This window comes from Delphinus delphis, chromosome 3 (genome assembly GCF_949987515.2).
Source record: "Delphinus delphis chromosome 3, mDelDel1.2, whole genome shotgun sequence".
Classification (NCBI taxonomy): Eukaryota; Metazoa; Chordata; class Mammalia; order Artiodactyla; family Delphinidae; genus Delphinus; species Delphinus delphis.
Genome location: NC_082685.1, coordinates 120,971,684 through 120,999,102, shown reverse-complemented (window position 1 = coordinate 120,999,102; position 27,419 = coordinate 120,971,684). Strand labels below are relative to the sequence as shown.

General features: G+C 39.5%; 1 protein-coding gene across 2 annotated transcripts in view; it reads left to right on the top strand.

Annotated features, from left to right (window-relative positions):
• Window positions 1–27,419, top strand: part of NLN (neurolysin) — a 99,874-nt gene that overhangs the window by 48,689 nt on the left and 23,766 nt on the right. For both annotated transcript variants that reach the window (XM_060009413.1, XM_060009414.1), the window contains exons 4-8: window positions 1,777–1,884; window positions 4,408–4,510; window positions 5,123–5,283; window positions 17,442–17,577; window positions 19,608–19,974. In XM_060009413.1, coding sequence (XP_059865396.1) covers window positions 1,777–1,884; window positions 4,408–4,510; window positions 5,123–5,283; window positions 17,442–17,577; window positions 19,608–19,974 — 875 coding nt within the window. The remainder of the gene's footprint in view (window positions 1–1,776; window positions 1,885–4,407; window positions 4,511–5,122; window positions 5,284–17,441; window positions 17,578–19,607; window positions 19,975–27,419) is intronic.

The window sequence follows — 27,419 nt, the reverse complement described above, 5'->3', positions numbered from 1 at the left end:
CAGGTGGGAAGGTCCCCTGCTCTGGACCTCAACCTGATCACTTGGGTCCTCACAGTGTACCCAACCCTTGCCGGGCCCTGCTCACCAGTGATTTTTTTTTCCTCTCTTCCACTGCATATAGCTACTGCCTAGATTCTCCCCAATCTTACAACCTGGAGTATCATCCTGTCTAGGGACTCCTGTTGCCATGCCCCATATCTCAGAACAGACTTCCTGGTGCTGTTAAAGCCAGCCTCAGTCAACCCACGTTAATCACATCCACATGAACACTGTGATTTGAACTGCTGGCCGTCTCTGAGGGAATCAGCCCACAGCCCAGCTATCTCCCTAGCCATTCTGGGTTTCTTGCCATTGCAGGCACCTGCTGCCGGGATCCCAGTATGTGCCAATACCAGCTAGGGAGGGTTCCCACTCCACTCATGCCAGCGTGCTCAGAAATTCTCCAAGGGCACAGAAGGGGTTATTATGGAAGAAGGGGTTATTATGGAAAAAGGGGTCTAACAGTTCTCTGCCCCCACTGAGAATAAACTCAGAGGAAACTGTGAGTAATATATGCATAACAAGTGCTTTAGTACTATGACAAAATTATTTATTGGCAGGTAAAGTGAGATACAGATTGTTGTATTAAGTAGGACCCTCAGTTAAAATACAACTCCGTTTACCTGCTGCAACAAAATATAAAAAATGACAGACCTATTGCAGCAAGAGCCTTTTACCAGCAGTCTAAAATGCAGACTCTAAAGCTAAGCACAGTCCTTTTAAAGATCTGATTAGGTGGGAAAATATAAAGCTTGGGGTGAACAGCCCAAGTCTTTCACGGAGAGAGTGCAACCAGAGTAGGTCTCTGAGGCTGAGAGGGCTCTAAGGCTCTAGAGAGAGAAGTCCCTCGTTGGCTCTCAACCACACTGAATCCTTTGCACCTGTTGAATCTGTCTGGAGCCCCTTTCCTCCCCGGGACCACAAACTAACCAGCCACCCAGATGTGCCATGTATATTCTGCCACGTATTTTGAAGATACTTGGAAAAATCTGGTATGTTTACTACCTTGCTGTGGCCGAGGGAATTTTCCACTCTCCTTTAGGGCCCTCCGTCCTTTTGAGTGAGTGTTGTTTGCGTTGCTACATGTAGGTTCACATGTACTGTCCAGCTCTCCTCCTCTTTGTGCAGTGCTAACTCATTTTCCCCAGATACTTGTCCATATGCAGCTTTATGTGGTCCCTTGATCTCTCTTACCAAATGACAGTAAGGCATTTTTGAAGTGTTGTAAGCCTTTTGCTGGGGTTCTATCCAGCTGTCCTTGTTTAGTATGTTGGCAAAAGAGTCCTCTCCATTTTTGTAGAATTTGCCCATTATTTCTATTTTTGCCTCTCAAGTGGAACCAGGTTAGCAAACGATAGAAAATTAAATCCAGATGATTTGTGATAAGAAATATGTTTTGTGAAAAGGACTACTCAGTCATAAAGAATGTTTTATGAGATTATGCAAATGTTCCCTATTATCACATTTTCAAGTGGTACAGGCATGCTTGATTCTGATGCAAGGCAAGGAAATTCTGGTTAGCTTTTTATTTATTTAATTTTTCAGTTTTAAATAAGCAGAAGCTCACTAAAGCATAAAAGAACATAGGTTTTCAAAAAGACCTGCCTCATAATCACCTATGTACTTCATAGCCCACCAGAGATGATGAATAAATTTTGCTGTGGCCTCATAGTTTATAATTTACCGATGCACTGTTGTAACAGAAATCAAAGAGGTTGTCACATTCTTTAATTTCAGGAAACGTGTGATCTGGGAAAGATAAAGCCTGAAGCCAGACGATACTTGGAAAAATCAGTGAAAATGGGGAAAAGGAATGGGCTCCATCTTCCAGAACAAGTACAAAATGTGAGTTTGTTTCCTTTTCTTATTAGAAAACAAAAGAATAAATAAAACAAAATACAACAAAAAACAGGAAATAGGGAAACACGTGTTTGTAATATGGGATACAACCCATAATACAAATCAGTTTACAACGTATTTAGTAGTCAACGATTTTAAATTCCACAACTCCTATTAACCTCATGATGACGACAAACAACTGATAACTTAATTGTTCTTTAATCCTGTCAAGGTTTTATTTGTTTCATGTGTGCCAGGCTTGTTTTCCCTGCTCTAGTGCTAGTTCAGATCTTAATAGTTGATTTGTATTCTTACCCCTTGTTCGTAAAGAGATAGGGCACTGGTAATAAAATCCCTATGATGGAGAGTTTTCAAACCAGCATTTTGGAATGGAGTACCCTGTGAGTGATATATGCTCCTTAAAGGCAGAGAGATTAGCTTTTCAGACTTTCTCCTTTGTCTAATACCATTCAGATCTCTCAGTTTCAGAAGTAAACTCAGCTGCAGAATTAACTCATTCTTCTGGACAGGATATATAACCCATGATTTATTTCCAGGTTATTCTTCTTGCCAGTAGAACTGGAAATAAGTTGGAAAGAAATTCAAACCAAGTGATGTAAGCATGGTAGATACATGTGAAAGCACCACTGAGATGTGGGCACCTTTCCTCCACCAAAATGCCCTTCAGACACCTTGTATCTTCTTCATCCTAGTTACGGGAGAAGTGTGACTGATCTCGCTTTGCCTTCATGAACATTATATTAGTCAACCCTGTTGAAACAGTCCGAACAATAGAAGAATTTTATTTGCTTGTATAAGCGGAAGATCCAGAGGTAGTTAGGGTTCAGGAGTTAGTTTGAGTCAGATGCTCAGTGGTGTCATTGGCCACCTGATTTTTCTATTTCTCTACTCTGTCTCCTTCAGTGTTAGTTATCCAAAGGCTGGCTTCCTTTTATTACTAAAATGGCTGCAAATATAAAAACCCCACCATCCAGAAGGACATAGAGAAGCCTCCATTAGACCTCCCCTCATGTCTTAATGGCCCAGATGGGATCACATGCCTAATCCTGAATCCTTCTTTAGTCAGGGGAATGCCAGGCCTGGGTTGCCTGAACCAGTCACTGCTGCAGTGAGGATGGGATTACCTGATTGGTGTAGAGGTCACACCCTGGACTTCAGATAGGATCCAGTCCCACCTAAATTGCATGGCTGCTGTAGAGTTGGGGAGAAGTGGAAGGGAGCTGGGGACACGACCAGAGTGTCCAAAAATGACACTGCACAGTATGTGTTAAGTCTCAAATTTATTGTGTATACGAATTACCTGGAGGGCTTGTTAAAGCTCTGATTATAAAGGGCCCCACCTCTGAGAGTTTGTTTCAGCAGGTTTGGTATGGGTCTCAAAATTGGCATTTTTGGACTTGGGTGGTGCAGTGGTTAAGAATCAGCCTGCCAATGCAGGGGACACAGGTTCGAGCCCTGGTCCAGGAAGATCCCACATGCTGCGGAGCAACTAAGCCCGTGCGCCACAACTTCTGAGCCTGTGCTCTGGGAGCCCGCGTGCCACAACTACTGAGCGCGTGTGCCACAACTACTGAAGCCCACATGCCTAGAGCCCGTGCTCTGCAACAGAAGAAGCCACCGCAATGAGAAGCCAGCACCCTGCAATGAAGAGTAGCCCCCGCTCGCTGCAACTAGAGAAAGCCCACACACAGCAACAAAGACCCAACGCAGCCAAAAATAAATAAATAAATAAATTTATTTTTTTTTAAAGAAAGAGGGCATTTCTAACAAGTTCCCAGGTGATGTTGATGCTTCTAGTCAGAAGCATACTTTGAGAAAGTGTGTGGTTTATGTAAGTTTTATTATCTAGCACTTTTAGAAGAGTGGGACAGGTTAATAAATTATCTCATGTGTTTTCTTGTGGTGTTCTTTCTGTTGCTTCCTTTGATCTCCCAACTAATACTTTTTTTCCTACCTAGTACTTTTTATGTAAATGTTAGGGCCCATAAATTGCTTTTATTTGCAAACGGTCTATAAAACTAAGACATATCTTGTTTTCCAAAGGAACCATAGAAGTAATTACTCAGTTCTTAGCTCTTGGCTTACTTCAGTACCCAATACTGATTTACTAAATTAAAATTTAGAATTTGGAAAGATTAGAAGTGTTAATTATTAACAGCCTACTAGATTCATTTATTCACTCAGCAAGCTACTTATTGTGTATGTGCTATATGCCAGACTTTGCTTTGACTATACCTCCTCAATGTATTTAGTTCTTACAAATTTACGCGTAATTTCTAACACATCACCAGGATTGCTTTTTTGTACATATTACATACAAATACTCAGGGACATAATGTAGAAGATTGCAGAAAACTATGGTATCAAGCGCATCTCTAAGAAAGTACTTCCTGAGAGTTGGGTACAGAACCCAGTCTTCATATAAAAGTGAAACTTACTTGACTGATGGCAATAAAAATGAAAATTTCATTTTATTGTTAAGGTCCTGTATTTGTATCTTTGTTTCAGGAAATTAAAGCAATGAAGAAAAGAATGAGTGAGCTATGTATTGACTTTAACAAAAACCTCAATGAGGATGATACCTTCCTTGAATTTTCCAAGGCTGAACTTGGTAAAGTTTTGTTGTTTTTTAGATTAAATCTGTAATTTAGGCAAATAATGTCACCTCACAGTTTGCCAAATCAAAGTTAGAAGAATTCTTCTTAAAATGTACCTTCTACAGAACCCACCACCCCTTCTAAAAAAAACACAACCAAACCACATCTAGATTTTAGGCTATAAGAATGTATACTGTTTCTAGAGACAGTCCAGAAGAAATTTCATAATCTTTCTTGGTAACTCATGCTAGCGTTTAACAGCCTTCAGTGCTTTGAATTTTTTTTTGCCTCGCAATGTCCTCTACATTGTAACTTAAACTAGTCTTTCCTTATTCTGTGATGGATTTTTCTTGGCTTAATTTTGCCTGTTCTTCATCAAAATGCCATCTATACAAGTGCACTGAAGCCTGTTCATATTTTGAATTACTGTCTCCCAGGCCACCTGTCCGCTAACTGCCACCCCCATTACAATAACGTCAAAGCGATATTATAAGGATTGTCATTATTTTACTTGAATTTCAGTTACTCCACAAAATTCCTAGAGCTTCTTAAAGGCACCATGCCAATGCTAAATAAACCAATAATGAGTGGAAAAATTGAAGTATGAGAAAATGATTTTTTTGCAGGTGCTCTTCCTGATGATTTCATTGACAGTTTGGAAAAGACAGATGATGACAAGTATAAAATTACCTTAAAATATCCACACTATTTTCCTGTCATGAAGAAATGTTGTATCCCTGAAACCAGAAGGAAGATGGAAATGGCTTTTAATACAAGATGCAAAGAGGTACTATAAATGTTTGTTTTTATGGAAATTTTTAAGAAAAATGTTTGCTTTGTTTACCAATGTTGAATCAGAGGTTGATTCCTCTGTGTGAATTTCTATTTGTGTGAAGGTTATGCCTCCTAAATCCTCAGACTTACAAGACACCTTTTTCCTTGTTCATTGGCAACCTGCTTGGTATGGCCATAGGCTAAGCTGTTCTAATACAAATAGAATGGATTAAAGAAACTAAAAGTTGTATTCTTCTTCCAAGTCAACAGTCCAGGGCTGGCGGGATACCTCTCTCTCCTCAACAAGTGACTTCTAAGGCAGTTGTCACCATTTTCCAGCCTGTTGGGAAGAGGGAAAATAAAACACAGAGCAAGCATCTTTAAGAAGAAGACCTGGAAATGACATCCATCAACTCTACTCACATCCCATTGACCCAAATTCCATCATATAACTGTATCTAGCTGCAGGGACACTGGGAAATATAGTCTTCAGTTGATAGCCATTTGCTCAGCTGAGGGCATTCTATTACTAAAAGGAAAAAAAGGAAGAATTAGAAATGAATTCTAAGAGTCAACTAGCCAGCTTCACCACAGTCTGCCTCTCTGGCTATCCTAGTAATCTTGAGCACCCTTTTTTTCCCCACATAGAACCCATTCACCATATGTCAGATCCCAACCAGTTACTGCCTTTAGCTCAAAGACCAGGATCTGTGAGTGGCACATGGTCCTCCCCAGTTATACCTTCTCGTGATCTGGCCGCATGTGAAAGGTTAGAAAACTTGTCTGGCTTGCTCACCTCCAACACGTACCCAGTGGTAGAATAGGAACAGAAAACCACACTAAAGACTCCCATTTGGAAAAGGAAAGAATGGGAAACAAAGCAAGCCCATACCAATTTTCAGAAACAATTTGGCAGGAATTGTGAAGATTCTGAGCTCTGGTGAAGTTCCTGGGATAGCCCGTTGGACTTACTTGGGTCTCCTTTCTAGCAGGAATTCCTTTAGCAATTGTATGCCATGGCCCCTGGTTTTGCCTGCAGGGAATTCTTTCTTGTCCGTTACCCTCCATGACCATATATCCTGGGCAGCTGCTGGTATAGATTCCTGCTGATGCCAGTTTTGAAGCCAGGGGGTTGCTTTTGTAGGCCAGGCTTAATGATATCTTTGGTAATAAAATTCCCTCAGAAACTTAATCGCTTTCTTATCTGTTTGCTTCCGATCAGATTCATGTTAAAATAACAACACCCAAATAACCGCTTTTTGTCATAGTCCTCAAATCCACCATATCTTTTCTTATATACAGTCTCCTGTATGGTGTCCATCCTGCTGTTCTTCAGTTTAATGGGGTCTGCTTCAGGGCCCCCTGCAACAGTAGGCTTGAGGAAGAAGGCAGCACCCTCACACTAATCTTCACAGTTCAGTAACTCTGAGTGGCAGTCTTTTCTCCTGGTCTCTGGAGAACAGAGCAATTACCTTTTCCAGTCACCTGAAGCCCCACATCAGGGGTCACAGGCAGAAGCTCTCTTAGCAGAACTCTTTTCCCTCCATCTTTGCAAACTGACAGCTCACTTGAGCTGTCTCTCATGTAATCAATCTTTCCAAAAGCAACAAATACCAACAAACAGACACCAACATTATTAGTTTTCCCAAACAGTTACCCTAGAGCTAAGACTCAGTAGGTGACTGGCCTGCCTTCCAAGTTATGGCGAGCAACAATTTTAACAAATGTTATCCATGATATCATGAGGATTACTAGCTTCCCACTTGACAGCATCTGTGTCCTCACCTTCCATTCCTGTACATTTTTCATTTTGGTTATAGCAGCACCCTATTCCTACTGTTAGTCTCTGTGGGTATTAGGCTTCAGGTTAAATAAAATGTGCAAGGTCAACCAAAAGCACAGTGACTCAAATAAGCTAAAAGTTATTTTTCTTCAGAAAGGATTAGTGGATACCAGGGGCTGGGAGACTGGGGAATTATTGCTTAATGGTTACCAAGTTTCTGTTTAGGGTGTTAGAAAAGTCTTGGAAACAGTGGTAATGGTTGCACAACAGTGTAAATTATAATTGGTGCCATTGAATTGTACACTTAAAAATGGGCTAAAATGGTATATTTTGTGTTAGGTATGTTTTACTACACCTTTTTTTAAGGTTTATTTCTCTTGCAACTAACAGTACAGAGGTGAGGGGTCCAGAGCTGGAAGACAGCTCTGCTGTCCTTAGTATGTGGCATCCAAGGTCATTGTTCTCATCTTCAGTTCACAGCTAGCAAGACAAGCATCTATAAAGAGATGACCCAGAAATTTCACTTATCACCTCATTCGTATTCCATTGTCCCATTGTGTATCACATGGCCACAGCTAGCTTTAAGAAAGGCTGGGAAAGGTAGTCAGGAGACTGTGTGTCCAGCAAAAACTCAGAGAATTCTGTTACTGAAAGGAAGAATGGGGGAATTGATATTAGGAAAAAATTGGCGGTCTAGGGAGAAGGTCTAGGGAAACTGAAGAACGGGGCCAAGACTAGTTTGAAAGACTCAAACTACTTAACTTTAGAACTTGGAGAATTGTATTATGTGTTTCTCATATCCACGTTTCCATTCTCGTTTTAAAATAATAATAATATAATTATATGGTGTTTGGTCTTGTGCCAGGCGTTTTTCTATGCATTTTACTTATATTCTCACTTAATCTGCATGATCACCCTATGATGTAGCTACTTTTATTATCTATGTCTTGCAGATGAGAAAACTGAGGCTTAGGAAGATTAAGGGACTTGCCAATAATTAGACAACTAGTAAATGGTGGAGCCAAATTTTGAACCCTGGTAGTCTGACCTCGGAGTGTGATCTTCCTTAGAAGCATGTCTATAAATAATTGGATGATTTAATAGTAGTTTTTCTTTGATCTCAATGTTTATTTACTTCCTCTAGGAGATTATTTTTTCCTTTATTGTTAAGAAAACAATAAAGCAATATCATTATTTGCATTTTAATACAAATAAAATATATAAAATGTTTGTAATAATTTGAGCAAAATCCCTAGAACATTTTTAAGCATAGAGTTCTGTGGCGTTAAGTGTATTCACATTGTCGTGCAGCCATCGCCACCATACATCTCCAGAGCTTTTTCATCTTTCCCAGCTGAAACTCTGTACCCATCAAATACTAACTCCCCAGCCCCCCAGCCCCAGCCCCTGGCATACATCATTCTACTCTCTGTCTCTGTAAATTTTACTAATCTAAGAACCTCATGTAAGTAGAATCCATATAGTAGTTGTCCTTTTGTGACTGACTTATTTCACGTAGCATAATGTCTTCTAGGTTTATCCATAATTTCACATGTGTCAAAATTTCTTTCCCTTTTAAGGCTGAATAATATTCCATTGTATGTATATATCACATCTTCTTTATCCATTCATCCATTGCTGGACATTTAGGTTGCTTCTACCATTTAGCTATTATGAATAATGCTGCAGTGAACATGGGTATACAAATACCTGTTTGAGTCTCTGCGTCCATTTCTTTGGGATGTATACCCAGAAGTGGAACTTCTGGATCATATGGTAATTCTATGTTTAATTTTTTGAGAAATCATAATACTGTTTTCTACAGCAGCTGTACCATTTTACACTCTCATCAGATATAAAGGTTCCAAATTTTCCACATCCTCACCATTTATTATTTCTCTTTTTCTTATTTTTTAAAAAATTTTATTTATTTATTTTTGGCTACATTGGGTCTTCATTGCTGCACGTAGGCTTTTCTCTACTTGTGGCGAGCGGGGGCTACTCTTTGTTGCGGTGCGCTGGCTTCTCTTGTTGTGGAGCACAGGCTCTAAGCGTGCAGGCTTCAGTAGTTGTGGCACGCAGGCTCAGTAGTTGTGGCTCGTGGGCTCTAGAGCACAGGCTTAGTAGTTGTGGCACAAGGGCTTAGTTGCTCTGCGGCACGTGGGATCTTCCCAGACTAGGGCTCGAACCCGTGTCCCCTGCATTGGCAGGCGGATTCTTATCCACTGTGCCACCAGGGAAGTCCTTCCTTTTTTTTTAAATAGCCATACTTATGGGTGCAAAGTTAAAGTGGTAAATTTTGTATTATGTATATTTTACCACAATAAAAGAAAAATTATAAGTACCAATATTTTGTGCAGTATCGACGAGACTAAATGTGGAATCAGTATAGTCCTTAAGAATATGTTTTTAGGGGCAGAACGAGAATAAAGACGCAGACCTACTAAAGAACGGACTTGAGGACACGGGGAGGGGGAAGGGTAAGATGGGACAAAGTGAGAGAGTGGCATGGACGTATATACACTACCAAATGCAAAACTGATAGCTAGTGGGAAGCAGCCGCATAGCACAGGGAGATCAGCTCAGTGCTTTGCGACCACCTAGAGGGGTGGGATAGGGAGGGTGGGACGGAGGGAGATACAAGAGGAAAGAGATACGGGGATATATGTATATGTATAGCTGATTCACTTTGTTATAAAGCAAAAACTAACATACCATTGTAAACCAATTATACTCCAATAACGATGTTAAAAAAAAAAAAGAATATGTTTTTACTCAAATTTAACAGTACCTAAAATTTCGTTAAGACCCTCATAGCTATCTCCTGAGACTTAAAAAGTCAGTTATTTCAGAAATAAAATTGGATCATGAATCCAGAAAAAAGTCTGCAACACTGAAATGGAATGATTTACTATAAGTTGAGATGGTCTAAAAATATTTGACAGTTTTACCAACCTGAAAGTAATGTAGAAACTCTTCTTTTTAGTGCTTTGGATCCAGTTAAGTATTAACCTTTATTTTGGATTTTTTTTTAATCTTTATTGGAGTATAATTGCTTTACAATGGTGTGTTAGTTTCTGCTTTATAACAAAGTGAATCAGTTATACATATACATATGTTCCCATATCTCTTTCCTCTTGCGTCTCCCTCCCTCCCACCCTCCCTAACCCACCGCTCTAGGTGGTCACAGAGCACCGAGCTCATCTCCCTGTGCTATGCGGCTGCTTCCCACTAGCTCTCTACTTTACGTTTGGTAGTGTATATATGTCCATGCCACTCTCTCACTTTGTCACAGCTTACCCTTCCCCCTCCCCATATCCTCAAGTCCATTCTCTAGTAGGTCTGTGTCTTTGTTCCTGTCTTACCCCTAGGTTCTTCATGACATTTTTTTTTCTTAGATTCCATATATATATGTGTTAGCATACGGTATTTGTCTTTCTCTTTCTGACTTACTTCACTCTGTATGACAGACTCTAGGTCCATCCACCTCATTACAAATAGCTCAATTTCGTTTCTTTTCATGGCTGAGGAATATTCCATTGTATATATGTGCCACATCTTTATCCATTCATCCGATGATGGACACTTAGATTGTTTCCATCTCCTGGCTATTGTAAATAGAGCTGCAATGAACATTTTGGTACATGACTGTTTTTGAATTATGGTTTTCTCAGGGTATATGCCCAGTAGTGGGATTGCTGAGTCATATGGTAGTTCTATTCGTAGTTTTTTAAGGAACCTCCATACTGTTCTCCATAGTGGCTGTACCAATTCACATTCCCACCAGCAGTGCAAGAGGGTTCCCTTTTCTGCACACCCTCTCCAGCATTTATTATTTCTAGATTTTTTGATCATGGCCATTTTGACTGGTGTGAGATGATTTCTCATTGTAGTTTTGATTTGCATTTCTCAAATGATTAATGATGTTGAGCATTCTTTCATGTGTTTGTTGGCAGTCTGTATATGTTCTTTGGAGAAATGTCTATTTAGATCTTCTGCCCATTTTTGGATTGGGTTGTTTGTTTTTTTGTTGTTGAGCTGCATGAGCTGCTTTTAAATTTTGGAGATTAATCCTTTGTCAGTTGCTTCATTTGCAAATATTTTCAACCATTCTGAGGGTTGTCTTTTGGTCTTGTTTATGGTTTCCTTTGCTGTGCAAAAGCTTTTAAGTTTCATTAGGTCCCATTTGTTTATTTTTGTTTTAATTTCCATTTCTCTAGGAGGTGGGTCAAAAAGGATCTTGCTGTGATTTATGTCATAGAGTGTTCTGCCTATGTTTTCCTCTAAGAATTTGATAGTTTCTGGCCTTACATTTAGGTCTTTAATCCATTTTGAGCTTATTTTTGTGTATGGTGTTAGGGAGTGATCTAATCTCATACTATTACATGTACCTGTCCAGTTTTCCCAGCACCACTTATTGAAGAGGTTGTCCTTTCTCCACTGTACATTCCTGCCTCCTTTATCAAAGATAAGGTGACCATATGTGCGTGGGTTTATCTCTGGGCTTTCTATCCTGTTCCATTGGTCTATCTTTCTGTTTTTCTGCCAGTACCATACTGTCTTGATTACTGTAGCTTTGTAGTATAGTCTGAAGTCAGGGAGCCTGATTCCTCCAGCTCTGTTTTTCGTTCTCAAGATTGCTCTGGCTATTCAGGGTCTTTTGTGTTTCCATACAAATTGTGAAATTTTTTGTTCTAGTCCCGTGAAAAAGGCCAGTGGTATTTTGATAGCGATTGCATTGAATCTGTAGATTGCTTTGGGTAGTAAAGTCATTTTCACAATGTTAATTCTTCCAATACAAGACCATGCTATATCTCTCCATCTATTTGTATCATCCTTAATTTCCTTCATCAGTGTCTTATAATTTTCTGTATACAGGTCTTTTGTCTCTTTAGGTAGGTTTATTCCTAGATATTTTATTCTTTTTGTTGCAGTGGTAAATGGGAGTGTTTTCTTGATTTCACTTTCAGATTTTTCATCATTAGTTTATAGGAATGCCACAGATTTCTGTGCATTAATTTTCTATCCTGCTACTTTACCAAATTCATTGATTAGCTCTAGTAGTTTTCTGGTAGCATCTTTAGGATTCTCTATGTATAGTATCATGTTATCTGCAAACAGTGACAGCTTTACTTCTTCTTTTCCCATTTGGATTCCTTTTATTTCCTTTTCTTCTCTGATTGCTGTGGCTAAAACTTCCAGAACTATGTTGAATAAGAGTGGTGAGAGTGGGCAACCTTGACTTGTTCCTGATCTTAGTGGAAATGCTTTCAGTTTTTCACCATTGAGGACAATGTTGGCTGTGGGTTTGTCATATATGGCCTTTATTATGTTGAGGAAAGTTCCCTCTATGCCTACTTTCTGCAGGGTTTTTATCATAAATGGGTGTTGAATTTTGTCAAAAGCTTTCTCTGCATCTATTGAGATGATCATATGGTTTTTCTCCTTCAGTTTGTTAATATGGTGTATCACGTTGATTGATTTGTGTATATTGAAGAATCCTTGCATTCCTGGAATAAACCCCACTTGATCATGGTGTATGATCCTTTTAATGTGCTGTTGGATTCTGTTTGCTAGTATTTTGTTGAGGATTTTTGCATCTATGTTCATCAGTGATATTGGCCTGTACTTTTCTTTCTTTGTGACATCCTTGTCTGGTTTTGGTATCAGGGTGATAGTGGCCTCGTAGAAAAAGTTTGGGAGTGTTCCTCCCTCTGCTATATTTTGGAAGAGTTTGAGAAGGATAGTTAGCTCTTCTCTAAATGTTTGATAGAATTCACCTGTGAAGCCATCTGGTCCTGGGCTTTTGTTTGTTGGAAGATTTTTAATCACAGTTTCAATTTCAGTGCTTGTGATTGGTCTGTTCATATTTTCCATTTCTTCCTGATTCAGTCTTGGCAGGTTGTGCATTTCTAAGAATTTGTCCATTTCTGCCAGGTTGTCCATTTTATTGCCATGAGTTGCTTGTAGTAATCTCTCATGATCTTTTGTATTTCTGCAGTGTCAGTTGTTACTTCTCCTTTTTCATTGCTAATTCTATTGATTTGAGTCTTCTCTCTTTTTTTCTTGATGAGTCTGGCTAATGGTTTATCAATTTTGTTTATCTTCTCAAAGAACCAGCTTTTAGTTTTAATGATCTTTGCTATCGTTTCCTTCATTTCTTTTTCATTTATTTCTGATCTGCTCTTTATGATTTCTTTCCTGCTGCTAACTTTGGGTTTTTTTGTTCTTCTTTCTCTAATTGCTTCAGGTGCAAGGTTAGGTTGTTTATTCAAGATGTTTCCTGTTTCTTAAGGTAGGATTGTATTGCTATAAACTTCCCTCTTAGAACTGCTTTTGCTGCATCCCATAGGTTTTGGGTTGTCTTGTCTCCACTGTCATTTGTTTCTAGGTATTTTTTGATTTCCTCTTCGATTTCTTCAGTGATCACTTGGTTATTAAGTAGTGTATTGTTTAGCCTCCATGTGTTTGTATTTTTTACAGATCTTTTCCTGTAATTGATATCTAGTCTCATAGCGTTGTGGTCGGAAAAGATACTTGATACAATTTCAATTTTCTTAAATTTACCAAGGCTTGATTTGTGACCTAAGATATGATCTATCCTGGAGAATGTTCCATGAGCACTTGAGAACAATGTGTATTCTGTTGTTTTTGGATGGAATGTCCTATAAATATCAATTAAGTCCATCTTGTTTAATGTATCATTTAAAGCTTGCGTTTCCTTATTTATTTTCATTTTGGTTGATATGTCCATTGGTGAAAGTGGGGTGTTAAAGTCCCCTACTATGAATGTATTACTGTCGATTTCCCCTTTTATGGCTGTTAGTATTTGCCTTATGTTTTGAGGTGCTCCTATGTTGGGTGCATAAATATTTACAATTGTTATATCTTCTTCTTGGATCGATCCCTTGATCATTTTGTAGTGTCCTTCTTTGTCTCTTCTAATAGTCTTTATTTTAAAATCTATTTTGTCTGATATGAGAATTGCTACTTCAGCTTTCTTTTGTTTTACATTTGTATGGAATATCTTTTTCCATCCCCTCACTTTCAGTTTGTACATTTCTCTAGGTCTGAAGTGGGTCTCTTGTAGACAGCATATATATGGGTCTTGTTTTTGTATCCATTCAGCCAATCTGTGTCTTTTGGTGGGAGCATTTAGTCCATTTACATTTAAGGTAATTATCAATATGTATGTTCCTGTTATCATTTTCTTAACTGTTTTGGGTTTTTTATTTTAGGGCTTTTCCTTCTCTTGTGTTTCTTGCCTAGAGAAGATACTTTAGCATTTGTTGTAAAGCTGGTTTGGTGGTGCTGAACTCTCTCAGCTTTTGCTTGTCTGTAAAGGTTTTAATTTCTCCATCAAATCTGAAAGAGATCCTTGCTGGGTATAGTGATCTTGGTTGTAGGTTTTTCTCGTTCATCACTTTAAATATGTCCTGCCAGTCCCTTCTGGCTTGCAGAGTTTCTGCTGAAAGATCAGCTGTTAACCTTATGGGGATTCCCTTGTGTGTTATTTGTTGTTTTTCCCTTGCTGCTTTTAATATGTTTTCTTTGTATTTAATTTTTCGCAGTTTGATTAATATGTGTCCTGATGTGTTTCTCCTTGGATTTATCCTGTATGGGACTCTCTGTGCTTCCTGGACTTGATTAACTTTTTCCTTTCCCATATTAGGGAAGTTTTCAACTGTAATCTCTTCAAATATTTTCTCAGTCTGTTTCTTTTTCTCTTCTTCTTCTGGAACCCCTATAATTTGAATGTTGGTGCATTTATTGTTGTCCCAGAATTCTCTGAGACTGTCCTCAGTTCTTTTCATTCTTTTTTCTTTATTCTGCTCTGCAGTAGTTATTTCCACTATTTTATCTTCCAAGTCATTTATCCGTTCTTCTGCCTCAGTTATTCTGCTATTGATCCCTTCTAGAGTATTTTTAATTTCATTTATTGTGTTTATCATTGCTTGTTTCATCTTTAGTTCTTCTAGGTCCTTGTTAAATGTTTCTTGCGTTTTGTCTATTCTATTTCCAAGATTTGGGATCATCTTTACTGTCATTATTCTGAATTCTTCTTCAGGTAGGTACACTGCCTATTTCCTCTTCACTTGTTAGGTCTGGTGGGTTTTTATCTTGCTCCTTCATCTGCTGTGTGTTTTCCTGTCTTCTCATTTTGCCTATCTTACTGCGTTTGGGGTCTCCTTTTTTGCAGGCTGCAGGTTCGTAGTTCCCGTTTTTGTTTTTGGTTTTTGGGGGGTTTTTTTGCGGTATGCGGGCCCCTCACTGCTGTGGCCTCTCCCGTTGCGGAGCACAGGCTCTGGACACGCAGGCTCAGTAGCCATGGCTCATGGGCCCAGCCACTCTGCAGCACGTGGGATCTTCCTGGACCGGGAAACGAACCCGTGTCCCCTGGATCAGCAGATGGACTCTCAACCACTGTGCCTCCAGGGAAGCCCCCCGTTGTTTTTGGTGTCAGTCCCCAGTGGCTAAAGTTGGTTCAGTGGGTTGTGTAGGCTTCCTGGTGGAGCGGACTAGTGCCTATGTTCTGGTGGATGAGGCTGGATCTTGTCTTTCTGGTGGGCAGGTCCACGTCTGGTGGTGTGCTTTGGTGTGTCTGTGGACTTATTATGATTTTAGGCAGCCTCTCTGCTAATGGTGGGGTTGTGTTCCTGTCTTGCTAGGTGTTAGGCATAGGGTGTCCATCACTGTAGCTTGCTGGTCGTTGAGTGAAGCTGGGTGTTGGTGTTGAGAAGGAGATCTCTGGGAGATTTTCACCATTTGATATTACATGGTGCTGGGAGGTCTCTTGTGGACCAGTGTCCTGAAGTTGGCTCTCCCACCTCAGAGGCACAGCACTGACTCCTGGCTGCAGCACCAAGAGCCTTTATCCACACGGCTTAGAATAAAAGGGAGAAAAAGTAGAAAGAAAGAAAGAGGATAAAAGAAAATAAAATAAAGTTATTAAAATAAAAAAATAATTATTAAGAAAAAAAATTTTTTAAGTAAAAAAAACAAAAGAAAATCGGACAGATAGAACCCTAGGACAAATGGTGAAAGCAAAGCTATACAGACAAAATCTGACACAGAAGCATACACACTCACAAAAAGAGGAAAAGGGGAAAAAATAATAAATCTTGCTCTTGAAGCCCACCTTCTCAGTTTGGGATGATTCGTTGTCTATTCATGTAATCCACAGATGCAGGGTACATCAAGTTGATTGTGGAGCTTTAATCCGCTGCTCCTGAGGCTGCTGGGAGAGATTTCCCTTTTTCTTCTTTGTTCGCACAGTTCCCGGGGTTCAGCTTTGGAATTGGCCCTGCCTCTGTGTGTAGGTCGCCGGAGTGTGTCTGTTCTTCGCTCAGACAGGACGGGGTTAAAGGAGCAGTTGATTCGGGGGCTCTGGCTCACTCAGGCTGGGGGGAGGGAGGGGTACGGAGTGCGGGCGAGCCTGCGGCGGCAGAGGCCAGCATGACGTTGCACCAGCCTGAGGCGCGCCGTGCATTCTCCCGGGGGAGTTGTCCCTGGATCCCGGGATCCTGGCAGTGCGGGCTGCACAGGCTCCCCAGACGGGAGGTGTGGCGAGTGACCTGTGCTCGCACACAGTCTTCTTGGTGGTGGCAGCAGCAGCCTTAGTGTCTCATGCCTGTGTCTGGGGTCCGTGCTGTTAGCCGCGGCTTGCGTCTGTCTCTGGAGCTCCTTTAAGCAGTGCTCTTAATCCCCTCTCCTCGCGCACCGGGAAACAAAGAGGGAAGAAAAAGTCTCTTGCCTCTTTGGCAGGTCCAGACGTTTCCCTGGACTCCCTCCCGGGTAGCTGTGGCGCACTAACCCCCTGCAGGCTGTGTTGATGCCGCCAGTCCTCTCCCTGTGATCCGACCGAAGCCCGAGCCTCATTTCCCAGACCCGCCCGCCCTGGCGGGTGAGCAGACAAGCCTCTCGGGCTGGTTAGTGCTGGTCGGCCCTGATCCTCTGTGCGGGAATCTCTCCGCTTTGCCCTCGGCACCCCGTGGCTGCGCTCTCCTCCACAGCTCCGAAGCTTCCCCCCTCCGCCACCCGCAGTCTCCACCCGCAAAGGCGCTTCTAGTGTGTGGAAACCTTTCCTCCACAGCTCCCTCCCACTGATGCAGGTGACGTCCCTATTCTTTTGTCTCTGTTTTTTCTTTTTTTTTTTTTTTTTCTTTTGCCCTACCCAGGTACGTGGGGAGTTTCTTGCCTCTTGGGAGGTCTGAGGTCTTCTGCCAGCCTTCAGTAGGTGTTCTGTAGGAGTTGTTCCACGTGTAGATGTATTTCTGATGTACCTGTGGGGAGGAAGGTGATCTCCGCGTCTTACCCTTCCGCCATCTTCCCCCTCTCTCCTCTGATTACTGTGTATTTTGGTTTTTACTATTGTTGTCTATTACCAGGAAAACACCATAATCCTGCATCAGCTACTCCCACTGCGGGCGAAAGTAGCCAAACTGCTCGGCTATAGCACACATGCTGACTTTGTCCTTGAAATGAACACTGCGAAGAGTACAGGCCACGTAACAGCCTTTCTAGGTTAGTCTTCTTTTCTTAATCCCTTGTATATTGCCATTTCTCTTTTTCTGTGACTGTTTTGCTGCAAAGTACCAACTTGACAGAGAGCCTCAGAACTTAATGTGCCCTTGAGAACATTCTGCTTTTCATTCATGCAAGAGAAATGTATTGGTCACCTACTATACGTTAGATACTGTGCTTGGCCCTAAGAGTTGCTCATTGTTTATATTCCTATTATGGTCCTTGCTTCATTCTATTTGTATCTTGATGGGGATTTTTATATTAATTTCTAAGAAGATGTCTAGGGACCTACAGAGAGAGGATTAGCCTGTTGTATGAAATAAGCTGACAGGACATAAATGAAAATAGAGCATATAGAAACAAAAAAATATTTTATACTCCAGAAGCCACTTGTTAATACATAAAAGAATATAAAATAATAAGCATCAAAATTGTTATCTAATAACTATCTTCACATTCATTTAAAATCACTTTTTCATTAATCTTTTTAAAACCATAGAGCTTATATCCATGACATTTAGTCAGTGACACTCTATCACCCTTACCCCTCTCAATCTCAGTGTCACTATTCCAAGTCACTCTGGTTTTCTCTTTCATTTTAGTGAAAATGGTTGCATAACATAACCATTGCAAAACTACTAATTTTTGTTTTAATCTTCTCTAATCAGAGTTTACCAGAGTATGATTTATTTTTTAACTTTCTCATTGACCCCTTTCAGAGTTTATTCACCTTTAACAACTAGTGTATAATTTTATTAGCTTAAAGTTGGAGATGATTAATAATGTGTCAAAATCAGCATGCAGCCTGCACTTTAGTCCTCTGTGTTCTCTGTGGCCACACCTTGAATTATTAATGTATATGCTGACGTCACATATGAGATGTAGCAGGTGTTGTACAAATAGTAGCTATTCATTATTATATAATTCATTTATTCATTCATGAGACATTTATGAAATAACTGCCCTGTATTAGTGTGCGTGCTACACAGTTGGACTATAGAAAGGGCTAAGACAAGTTTCTTTACTCAATGAATTTTCCGCTGAGCGGAAACAACAGAGATGTGAACCAGTAATTGCCATCTGTTCTGATGTATTGTATACAAGAGATTGGCTTGGGGAGTTAATAGTTTGGGTGAGAATGTTTCCTTTAGTGGTGATTGTGTATACTGAAAATTTTCCTTAACAATACCTCATTAACTTAATTTTTTAAAAGCAGTTTTCTCTCTAATCAGAATTACATCTCTCTATATCTTCCATGATTTTCCTCTTTTTGTTTCACAGCACTGCTCAAGCTGCTGCCTTCACCTCACACTATGGGGATGCCCCTTACAGGAGCAATGCTTTTTATCTTACATATGTAGCAAATTGTGGAAAATAAATACATAATAAAAGCATACTCCTTTAGCCAAATACAGTGCAATAGTCAAAAACGGACCACAGTGTTAAATTGCATTATCCATCTAAAAAGTAGAATTGCCATGTCCCAATAGACCTTCTTCATAGGAATGGGATAGTGATTAACTAAACCCATGGCTCTCAAAGGCGATGAACAGTTTTCAGTAATTCTGACCTCAGGTCACACCTGATTTGTTTTCCCTAGGTCTCTGAGGAGCCTAACCTCATTGAAGAATAATCACGTACATGAGTTTAGTTTCACTATCGCTTCATTCCCTGAATTATAATGTTCTTAAGGCAGAGTTCTCTGAGATAAACTTCAGCTTTGTTGATGATGTAAGGAAGTTGTGGCCTGACTTGGGTGGTGCAAAAAAAAAAAAAGAAGAAGAAGGGTGAGGAGCCATAAAATAAATTACCCTGAAGAGAACAGCAGTGCTGTCATAATAAAGCCTGCTTTCCTCTCTCCCTCCCTCTCTTCCTCTCCCCTTCCTTCCACCCTTCCTTCCTTCTTTTTTCCTGATGTATCTGTATTGAGTGTGACAAAGGAGGAAGCACAATGCTAAAATACTGGTGGTATGTATGAATATGCCTGCTTCCAAGAGCAATGGATTGCCAACTTTTCCCTCTCCTCACAGATGATTTAAGCCAGAAATTAAAACCCTTGGGTGAAGCAGAACGAGAGTTTATTTTGAATTTGAAGAAAAAGGAATGTGAAGAGAGAGGTCTTGAATACGATGGGAAAATCAATGCCTGGGATCTATATTACTACATGACTCAGACAGAAGAACTCAAGTACTCTGTAGACCAAGAGATCCTCAAGGAATACTTCCCAATTGAAGTGGTCACTGAAGGCTTACTGAACATCTACCAGGAGCTGTTGGGACTTTCATTTGAGCAAGTGACAGATGCTCATGTTTGGCATAAGAGTGTTACACTTTACACTGTGAAAGATAAAGCTACGGGAGAAGTATTAGGACAGTTCTACTTGGACCTCTATCCAAGGTACTGAGGATCACCGTGTTGGAAGGGACCTTAGGGATTCAACTCCTACCCAGATTAAGATTCTTGTCTTTCATAATTCTCATATGTGATTCCTAGTATAGGGATTAAAAATGTGGGATCTGAGGCCAGAATGTCTGGCTCCATCACTTACTAGGCAGCTTACTTAATTTTTCTCTGCCTCAGTTTCCTTACCTATATTACAGTCCTATGAAATGGGAATACCAATCATACCTGCTTTGTAAGGTCGTTGTAAGGACTAAAATGGTTAATTACATGCAAAGCTTTTAGAAGACTACCCAGCACACAGCAAGTGCTTAGTAGATGTGAGCTGCTATTATCATCACTATTATCATTATCATCATCATTATCTAGGATTGAACCTGGGCCCACGGCAGTGGAAGCACAGAGTGCAGACCACTGGACTGCCAGGGAATTCCCTGCATTTCTTAATTTAAAATTGACTTCAGAATGTTTATTATTCAGGTGATCTGTCTGCCAGTACTCTTAAATCTATGTCCACTCCCTTCAGTCTGGCTGAAAGGCAGCACAGTATAAAGGAATAGCAAAATCTTGGCGGTCAGTCAAACTTGAGTTGGAATGCTTGAGTGACATAACCTTTATGAGTCTCTATATCCACCTCTATTATATGGGAATGATGTTTGCTTTACAGGTTTGTTTTGTGCATTAGACTATATATGCTAATCACCCAGCCTGGGCATTCAATCAGTAGTAAGACTTAAAAATATTATTATTACTGTCTGTAGCATGTAGTAACTATGTACTCCACAGTGTTTCATCAGACATGAAAGGATTTGGATTACTTTCTCTGTAGGCTGCTTTCTAAAACAAAGCCAGCTTGCTGCAGTTTTACTAACTAGGCCAGAGTAAATTATATCAATAGCATCTCTCTAGATCAGCAGCACATGCAACTTCGTAACCTACTGATTTTGCATGACTTCAGGAAGGAGGCTGGTTAACTATTGTCAACCAGACAGGAGGCAGAGTTGTCTGATCCCACTGCTTTATGGACTTACTTTCACTTCTGATATGATCTAAAAATAAACCCATGTCAAATTGGATAAGTCTATTTTTAATTGAAGAGTGTCAGGATACAGTTTTAGGCCAAGAATTCTTTCAGGGGAACTCCTTCAGCATTGGAGCTTCCTATAACTGTCCCCGGATTCTCTTTCCATGGCCAAAGATAGCAAGTCTAGCTACCCCATCCTGCTGTTTCTTTGCCAAGATATAACTGGTGTCTTTTGTGCTCAGAGATCTGGCCATTGCTACCAGCACTCAGGTATGGGGACCAGAGAGTGATGTTTTGTGAGGGTAGTGACCTTTGTTAATATTCACTTTCTGTCTCCTGACGTGCTTGCTTCTTGTTTTCTTTGTCTACTTGACTCATAAAAAGGATATTTGTAGTAGATTAGGAAAGACCAGTTTCTTCTTTTTTTAAATCACGTATCAATTTTTATTCATCAAACACTGAGATTGTCAAACAACAGGAAAAAAACCTCTAATGGTTCCAACATAAGAATGCCAGGTAAGGGCATCTTTTAAAATCACCATCATTTTGGGCTTTCCTGGTGGCGCAGTGGTTGAGACTCTGCCTGCCGATGCAGGGGACACGGGTTCGTGTCCCGGTCCGGGAAGATCCCACATGCTGCGGAGCGGCTGGGCCCGTGAGCCATGGCCGCTGAGCCTGCGCGTCCGGAGCTTGTGCTCCGCAACGGGAGAGGCCACAACAGTGAGAGGCCCACGTACCGCAAAAAAAAAAAAAAAATCACCATCATTTTATAAACACAACGTAAAAAAGACATACTCTCAGAGTAAGGAAACCTTTGATATTAAATAAATCAAATTTATTTTTTAAAAAGAAAGATAAAAACCCCTCAATGGCACTGATTTTTAAATTGATCGAAAGTCCTTATGGTGTTTCATAATGGACCAAGATGTATAAAATATAACAGGATAAACACCTTGCAGATTAGTTTGTTTTCCCCGGTAAAATAATATTTATAGATCTGTTTACCTGTTTAAACAATTCAGTCTAACTACATGAAATCATTCCAGAAACACTGATGGACCCATTGAACATCCAGAGGCTGGACTGGCTGAAAATGTTATCAAATTCAGTGCACGGTTTCTGGTGTACATGTCCATGGGTTCTCTTCCCTTCTCTCCCCTCCTCTGTCTGCCTTCCCTTCCCATGTCCCTGCTCACTCCTAGCTCAGCCTGACACAGTTCTTTTCTGTTGTTGTTGTTGTTATTTATTTATTTTTACTTATTTATTTTAAACAGACTTTATCTTTTAGAGCAGTTTTAGATTCACAGCAAAACTGACCCTAAAGTAAAGAGATTTCCCGTATATCCCCTGCCCTGCACACGCACAGTTTCTGCCATTATCAACGTCCCCCACCAGAGTGGTACATTTGTTATAACCTACGTTGACACATCATTGTCACCCAAATTATATTCGGGTTCACTGTTGATGTTATACTTTCTTGGGATTTGAAAAGACATATATAATGTGTATCTACCATTATAGTATCATACAGAGTAGTTTCACTGCCCTAAAAATCCCCTGTGCTTGGCCTCTTCATCCCTTCCCCCACCACCCCAGCCCCTGGCGACCACTGATCTTTTTACTTTCTCCATAGTTTTGCCTTTTCTGAAATGTCATACAGATGGAATTATACAGTATGTAGCCTTCTCAGATTGGCTTCTTTCATTTAGCATTATGCATTTAAAGTTCCTCCATGTCTTTTCATGACTTAATAGCTCATTTCTTTTCTTTTTAGCACTGAATAATATTCCATTGTCTGGATATACCACAGTTTATTTACCCATTCATCTACTAAAGGACATTTTGGTTGCTTCCAAGTTTTGGCAATTATGAATAAAGCTGTTATAAACATGTGCAGGTTTTTGTGTGGACATAAATTTCCAGTCCCTTTGGGTAAATACCGAGGAGTGCAATTGCTAGATTGTATGGTAAGAGTATGTTTAGTTTTGTAAGAAACTACCAAACTGTCTTCCAGAGTGCATGTACCATTTTTGCATTCCCACCAGTGATGAATGAGAGTTTCTATTGTTCCACATCCCTGTCAGCATTTGGTGTTGTCAGTATTCTGGATTTTGGTCACTCTAATAGGTGTGTAGTGGTATCTCATTGTTGTTTTAATTTGCATTTCCCTGATGACATATGATGTGGAACAACTTTTCATATACTTGACTACCATCTCTGTATCTCCTTTGAGGAGGTGTCTGTTAAGGTTTTTGGTATATTTTTTAATCTGATTGTTTGTTTTCTTATTGGTGAATTTTAAGAGTTCTTCGTGTATTTGGATAACAGTCTTTTATCAGATGTCTCTTTTGTAAATACTTCCTCACAGTCTATGGCTTGTCTTATCAATTTCTTGACAGTGTTTAATGAAATCCAGCTTATTGATTTTTTTTCTTTCATGGATTGTGCCTTCAGTGTTTCATCTAAAAAGTCATTGCCAAACCCAGGGTCATCTAGATTTCCTCCTGCATTATATTCTAGGAATTTTGTAGTTTTACATTTTGCATTTAGGTCTGTGATCCATTTTTGAATTATTTTTTGTGAAGGGTGTAAGGTCTGTGTCTCGACTCACTTTTTTGCATGTGGACTCCTAGTTGTTCCAGCATCATTTGTTGAAAAAAATGTCTGTGCTCCATTGTCTTTATCTGTGCCTTTGCCCTTTAGTCAAAGAGAAGTTGACTATATTTATAGAAGTATATTTTTAATTTCCAAATATTTGGATATTTTCCAGTTAGCCTTCTGTTATTTCTAGTTTGGTTCTGTTCTTATTGGAGAATGTACTTTATATCCTTTGAATTCTTTTAAGTTGTTTTGATTTACAGCCAACATGTAATTAGTCTTGGTGAATGTTCCATGTGCACTTGAGTATTTGTTTTCTGTTGTTAGGTTGAGGGTTCTGTAAATGTCAGTTAGGTGAAGATGACCAATAATGTTGTTCAGGTGTTCTATATCTGAGCTGATATTCTCTCAGCCTGTTCATTTAATTACTGAGAAAGGAATGAAGTCTCTAAGTGATTTGTCTATTTCTTCTTTCAGTTCTGTCGGCTTTTGCTTCATGTATTTTTTTTAATTGAAGTATAGTTGATTTACAATGTTGTGTTAATTTCTGCTGTACAGCAAAGTGATTCAGTTATACATATATATACACGATCTTTTTTATACTCGTTTCTATTATGATTTGTCACAGGATATTGAATTGTTTAGTATATTTTGAAGCTCTGCTTTTAGTTATACACATATTTAGAACTGTTATATCTACTTAGAGAACTGTCCCCTTTATCGTTATATAATGTTCCTTATTATCTTTAGTAATATTCCTTGTTCTGTTTGTCTGCTATTACTATAGCCATTCAGCTTTCATCTGATTAGCATTTGCAGTGTATCTTTTTCCATCCTTTAACTTTTTACCTTTGCCTTTTTATTTAGAGTGGGTTTCTTATAGACACTGTACTTGGTGCTTGCTTTTTTATCCACTCTAATAATGTTTTAATTGACATGCTTAGGAAACTTACATTTAGTATAACCATCTTACTTTTTGTCCCATCTATACTTTCCCCACTTTTCTGACTTCTTTTGGGTTGATAGGTTTTTTTATGATTTATTTTTGTCTCTACTGTCTCTACTGGCTTATTATTTACATCTCCTTTTAATATTTTTAAATTAAAAAATTGCCTAAGGGTTTAAAGTATATATCAATATCTTCAATCACAGTCTACCTTCAAGTTATATTATATTTCTTATCATTTGTGCTATCGTTGGCCTACATGTTATTTTCACATATGCTTAACACCCAGTGCGTTGTTAGTATTATTGATTAGTCAACTATTATTCACAGCAATTCAAAATAGATTGTAATATATCTTCATTTATTATATTTTCAGCACTAATTGCTTTGTAGTTACAAGTTTAGAGTGGTATCCCATCCCTTCTGCCTGAAGAACTTCCTTTAAAATCTCTTGTAGTTCACGTCTGTTGGTAATATATACCAGTTTTTTTTGAGAAAGTCTTTCCTTTACTTTCTTTTGTGAAATGTATTTTTTACTATTTATAGAATTCTGGGTTCACAGGTATTTTCTATCAGTACTTTAAAGATGGCATTCCATTGTCTTCTGGCTTGCAGAGTTTCTGACAAGAGATTGGCTGTAATTCTTACTGTGTTCTTTTTGTGTTCTTACTGTGTTCTGTACTGCGTTCTTTTCCTCTGACTGCCTTCAAGATTTTCTCTTTGTTTCTCTCTTTCAGCAGTTCCATACACTTAGGCATATGGGATAATTTCTTCTTTTTTCTTTTATTGGTTGTTTGCTTTGTATTTGTCTTCCTTGGTGTTCTTTGAACTTGTTGGATCTGTGGTTTAGTGTTGTTAATTTTGGAAAATTCTGAGCTATTCTTTTGGTTTTTGGGGGGTTTTTTTGGCCCACACCACGCAGCTTGCAGGCTTTTAGTTCCCCAATCAGGGATTGAACCCAGGCCCTCGGCAGTGAAAGCTCAGAGTCCTAACCACAGGACCACCAGGGAGTTCCCTAATTTTGGAAAATTCTCAGCTATTCTTCAAATATTTCTTCTATCCTTTTCTCTATTCTCCTTCTGAAATTCCACTTACATATATATAATAGATCATTTGATATTGTCCTGCAGCTCTTGAGTCTTTGTTTTGTTTTGTTTTGTTTTTTGTTTCTGGCACCCTTTTAAAAATCTTTGTGTTTTAGGGTAATTTCTATTGGCCTATCTTTTGGTTCAGTGATTCTTCCCATGGCTGTGGGAAGTCTATCAATGAGACTATCAAAGGCATTCTTCATCCCCATTACTGTGCTTTTTATTTCTAGCATTTTCATTTTATTCTCATAGTTTCCAGCTCTCTCCCAAAATTATCCATCTGACTGTGCATTTTCCTCCAAAACCTTTAACATTTAACATGTAAGTTATTGTAAATATTCTGTCTGATAGCTCCAACATCTTTGTCATATCTGAGTCTATTTTTCTTGCCCTCTTTGCCTCTTGACAGTGTGTCTTTTTTCCTTGCGTCTCCATGTGCCTTATAATTTTTTTTTAAGTCAGACACTTATATAAGACAGAAAAGACTAAGGTAAATAGTTTTTATACCTGGCAGTGGGCACATATGTGCTTCTGCTAGGCCTTTAATGTGAGTCTTTAACTCATTCCATTTAGTAGTTGAGCTGGGTTTGGACCTTGTTATTGCTATGGTTAACCTCAGTGAACCCAAAGCTTCAGATTCCTGTATGTGTTTAGGATGAGAGCTTATTTGCCAGAGTTTTTCTCAGTGTCTGTTCCACTTAGTTTGAGGTTGTTCATTTGTGCTGTGCCTTAGAGCAGGTCTCTTTTCATGCTCTTGTTCCTCTCCCTGCAGTAGACTGCTATTGTTTATTACTGGATGCCTATTAGCCTGGAAAGGTGGGGTGGGGGTCTTTTCTGTTCAGTCTTACCCTGGGTCTGAGGAGTAGACCTATATACTGATACTGCCCCACCCTCAGCTGTAGATCTGGGCCCAGGATGTTTTCCTGCCCTACCTTCAGGAGTAGAGTGTTTTTTTGTGTTACCATCCCCCCAGCGGCAGTGGGTTTTACCAGTTCTCTTAGGGCAACAGGGTTTGTTGCCTTTCCATGAGAAGTTCAAGGCTCGTGTCCACTAGGAGAGAGGTGAAATGGATCTAGGCAATGCTCCCTTCCACCAGGCTTGCATCAGCACTGATTCTTTCCCAGAGCTCTCATCCTGCCCCTGTCTTTTTTGTGTGTACTCAGTGAGGTCTAAGGAGAAGACCCTGCAAATGGATGCAAAATTTCCCTTATCTAATAACTCCTAGTGGTTCCCTATTTTTGCTGGTTCACCATCAATCTTTATCAATTTGTTAAAAATTTTCTTACTGATGTCTGCAGTGTCTGCCCCAGGTTAAAAACAAACAAACCAAAAACCCAAAAAGTGCTTGTTTCCTTTCTCTTTCTCCTTGGAGGCATCTGTCTTAGATGGATTGTAGGTTGGTTGCCCTTCAACCTTCACTTTCCGATGGGTTCAAGAAAAGTTGTGCTTTGCAAATTGTCCAGCATGTTGTTGTAAGAATAGGAGCAATGCCCTTTTCAGCTTTCTACATCTTAATAGGAAGCAGTAAAAAGACTAGTTTGTTTTTGTTTTTATTTTACCTGAATAACTTCAGCAGGAAAAAAGTTATGAGTCGCAAAGAAAAGATAATACAGAAAAAGATATACAAATCAAAACATCAAACTAAAAAATTCACACTAAACCTGAATGTACGTTCATGTTCTGAGCAAAGAAAAAAGGAGGAAACCTATCCCTGTAATAAAGTCTAATGGCCCATAGCTTTTGAGAGCTACCATCACTGGTATCACATTGTCCTAGAATAGATGAC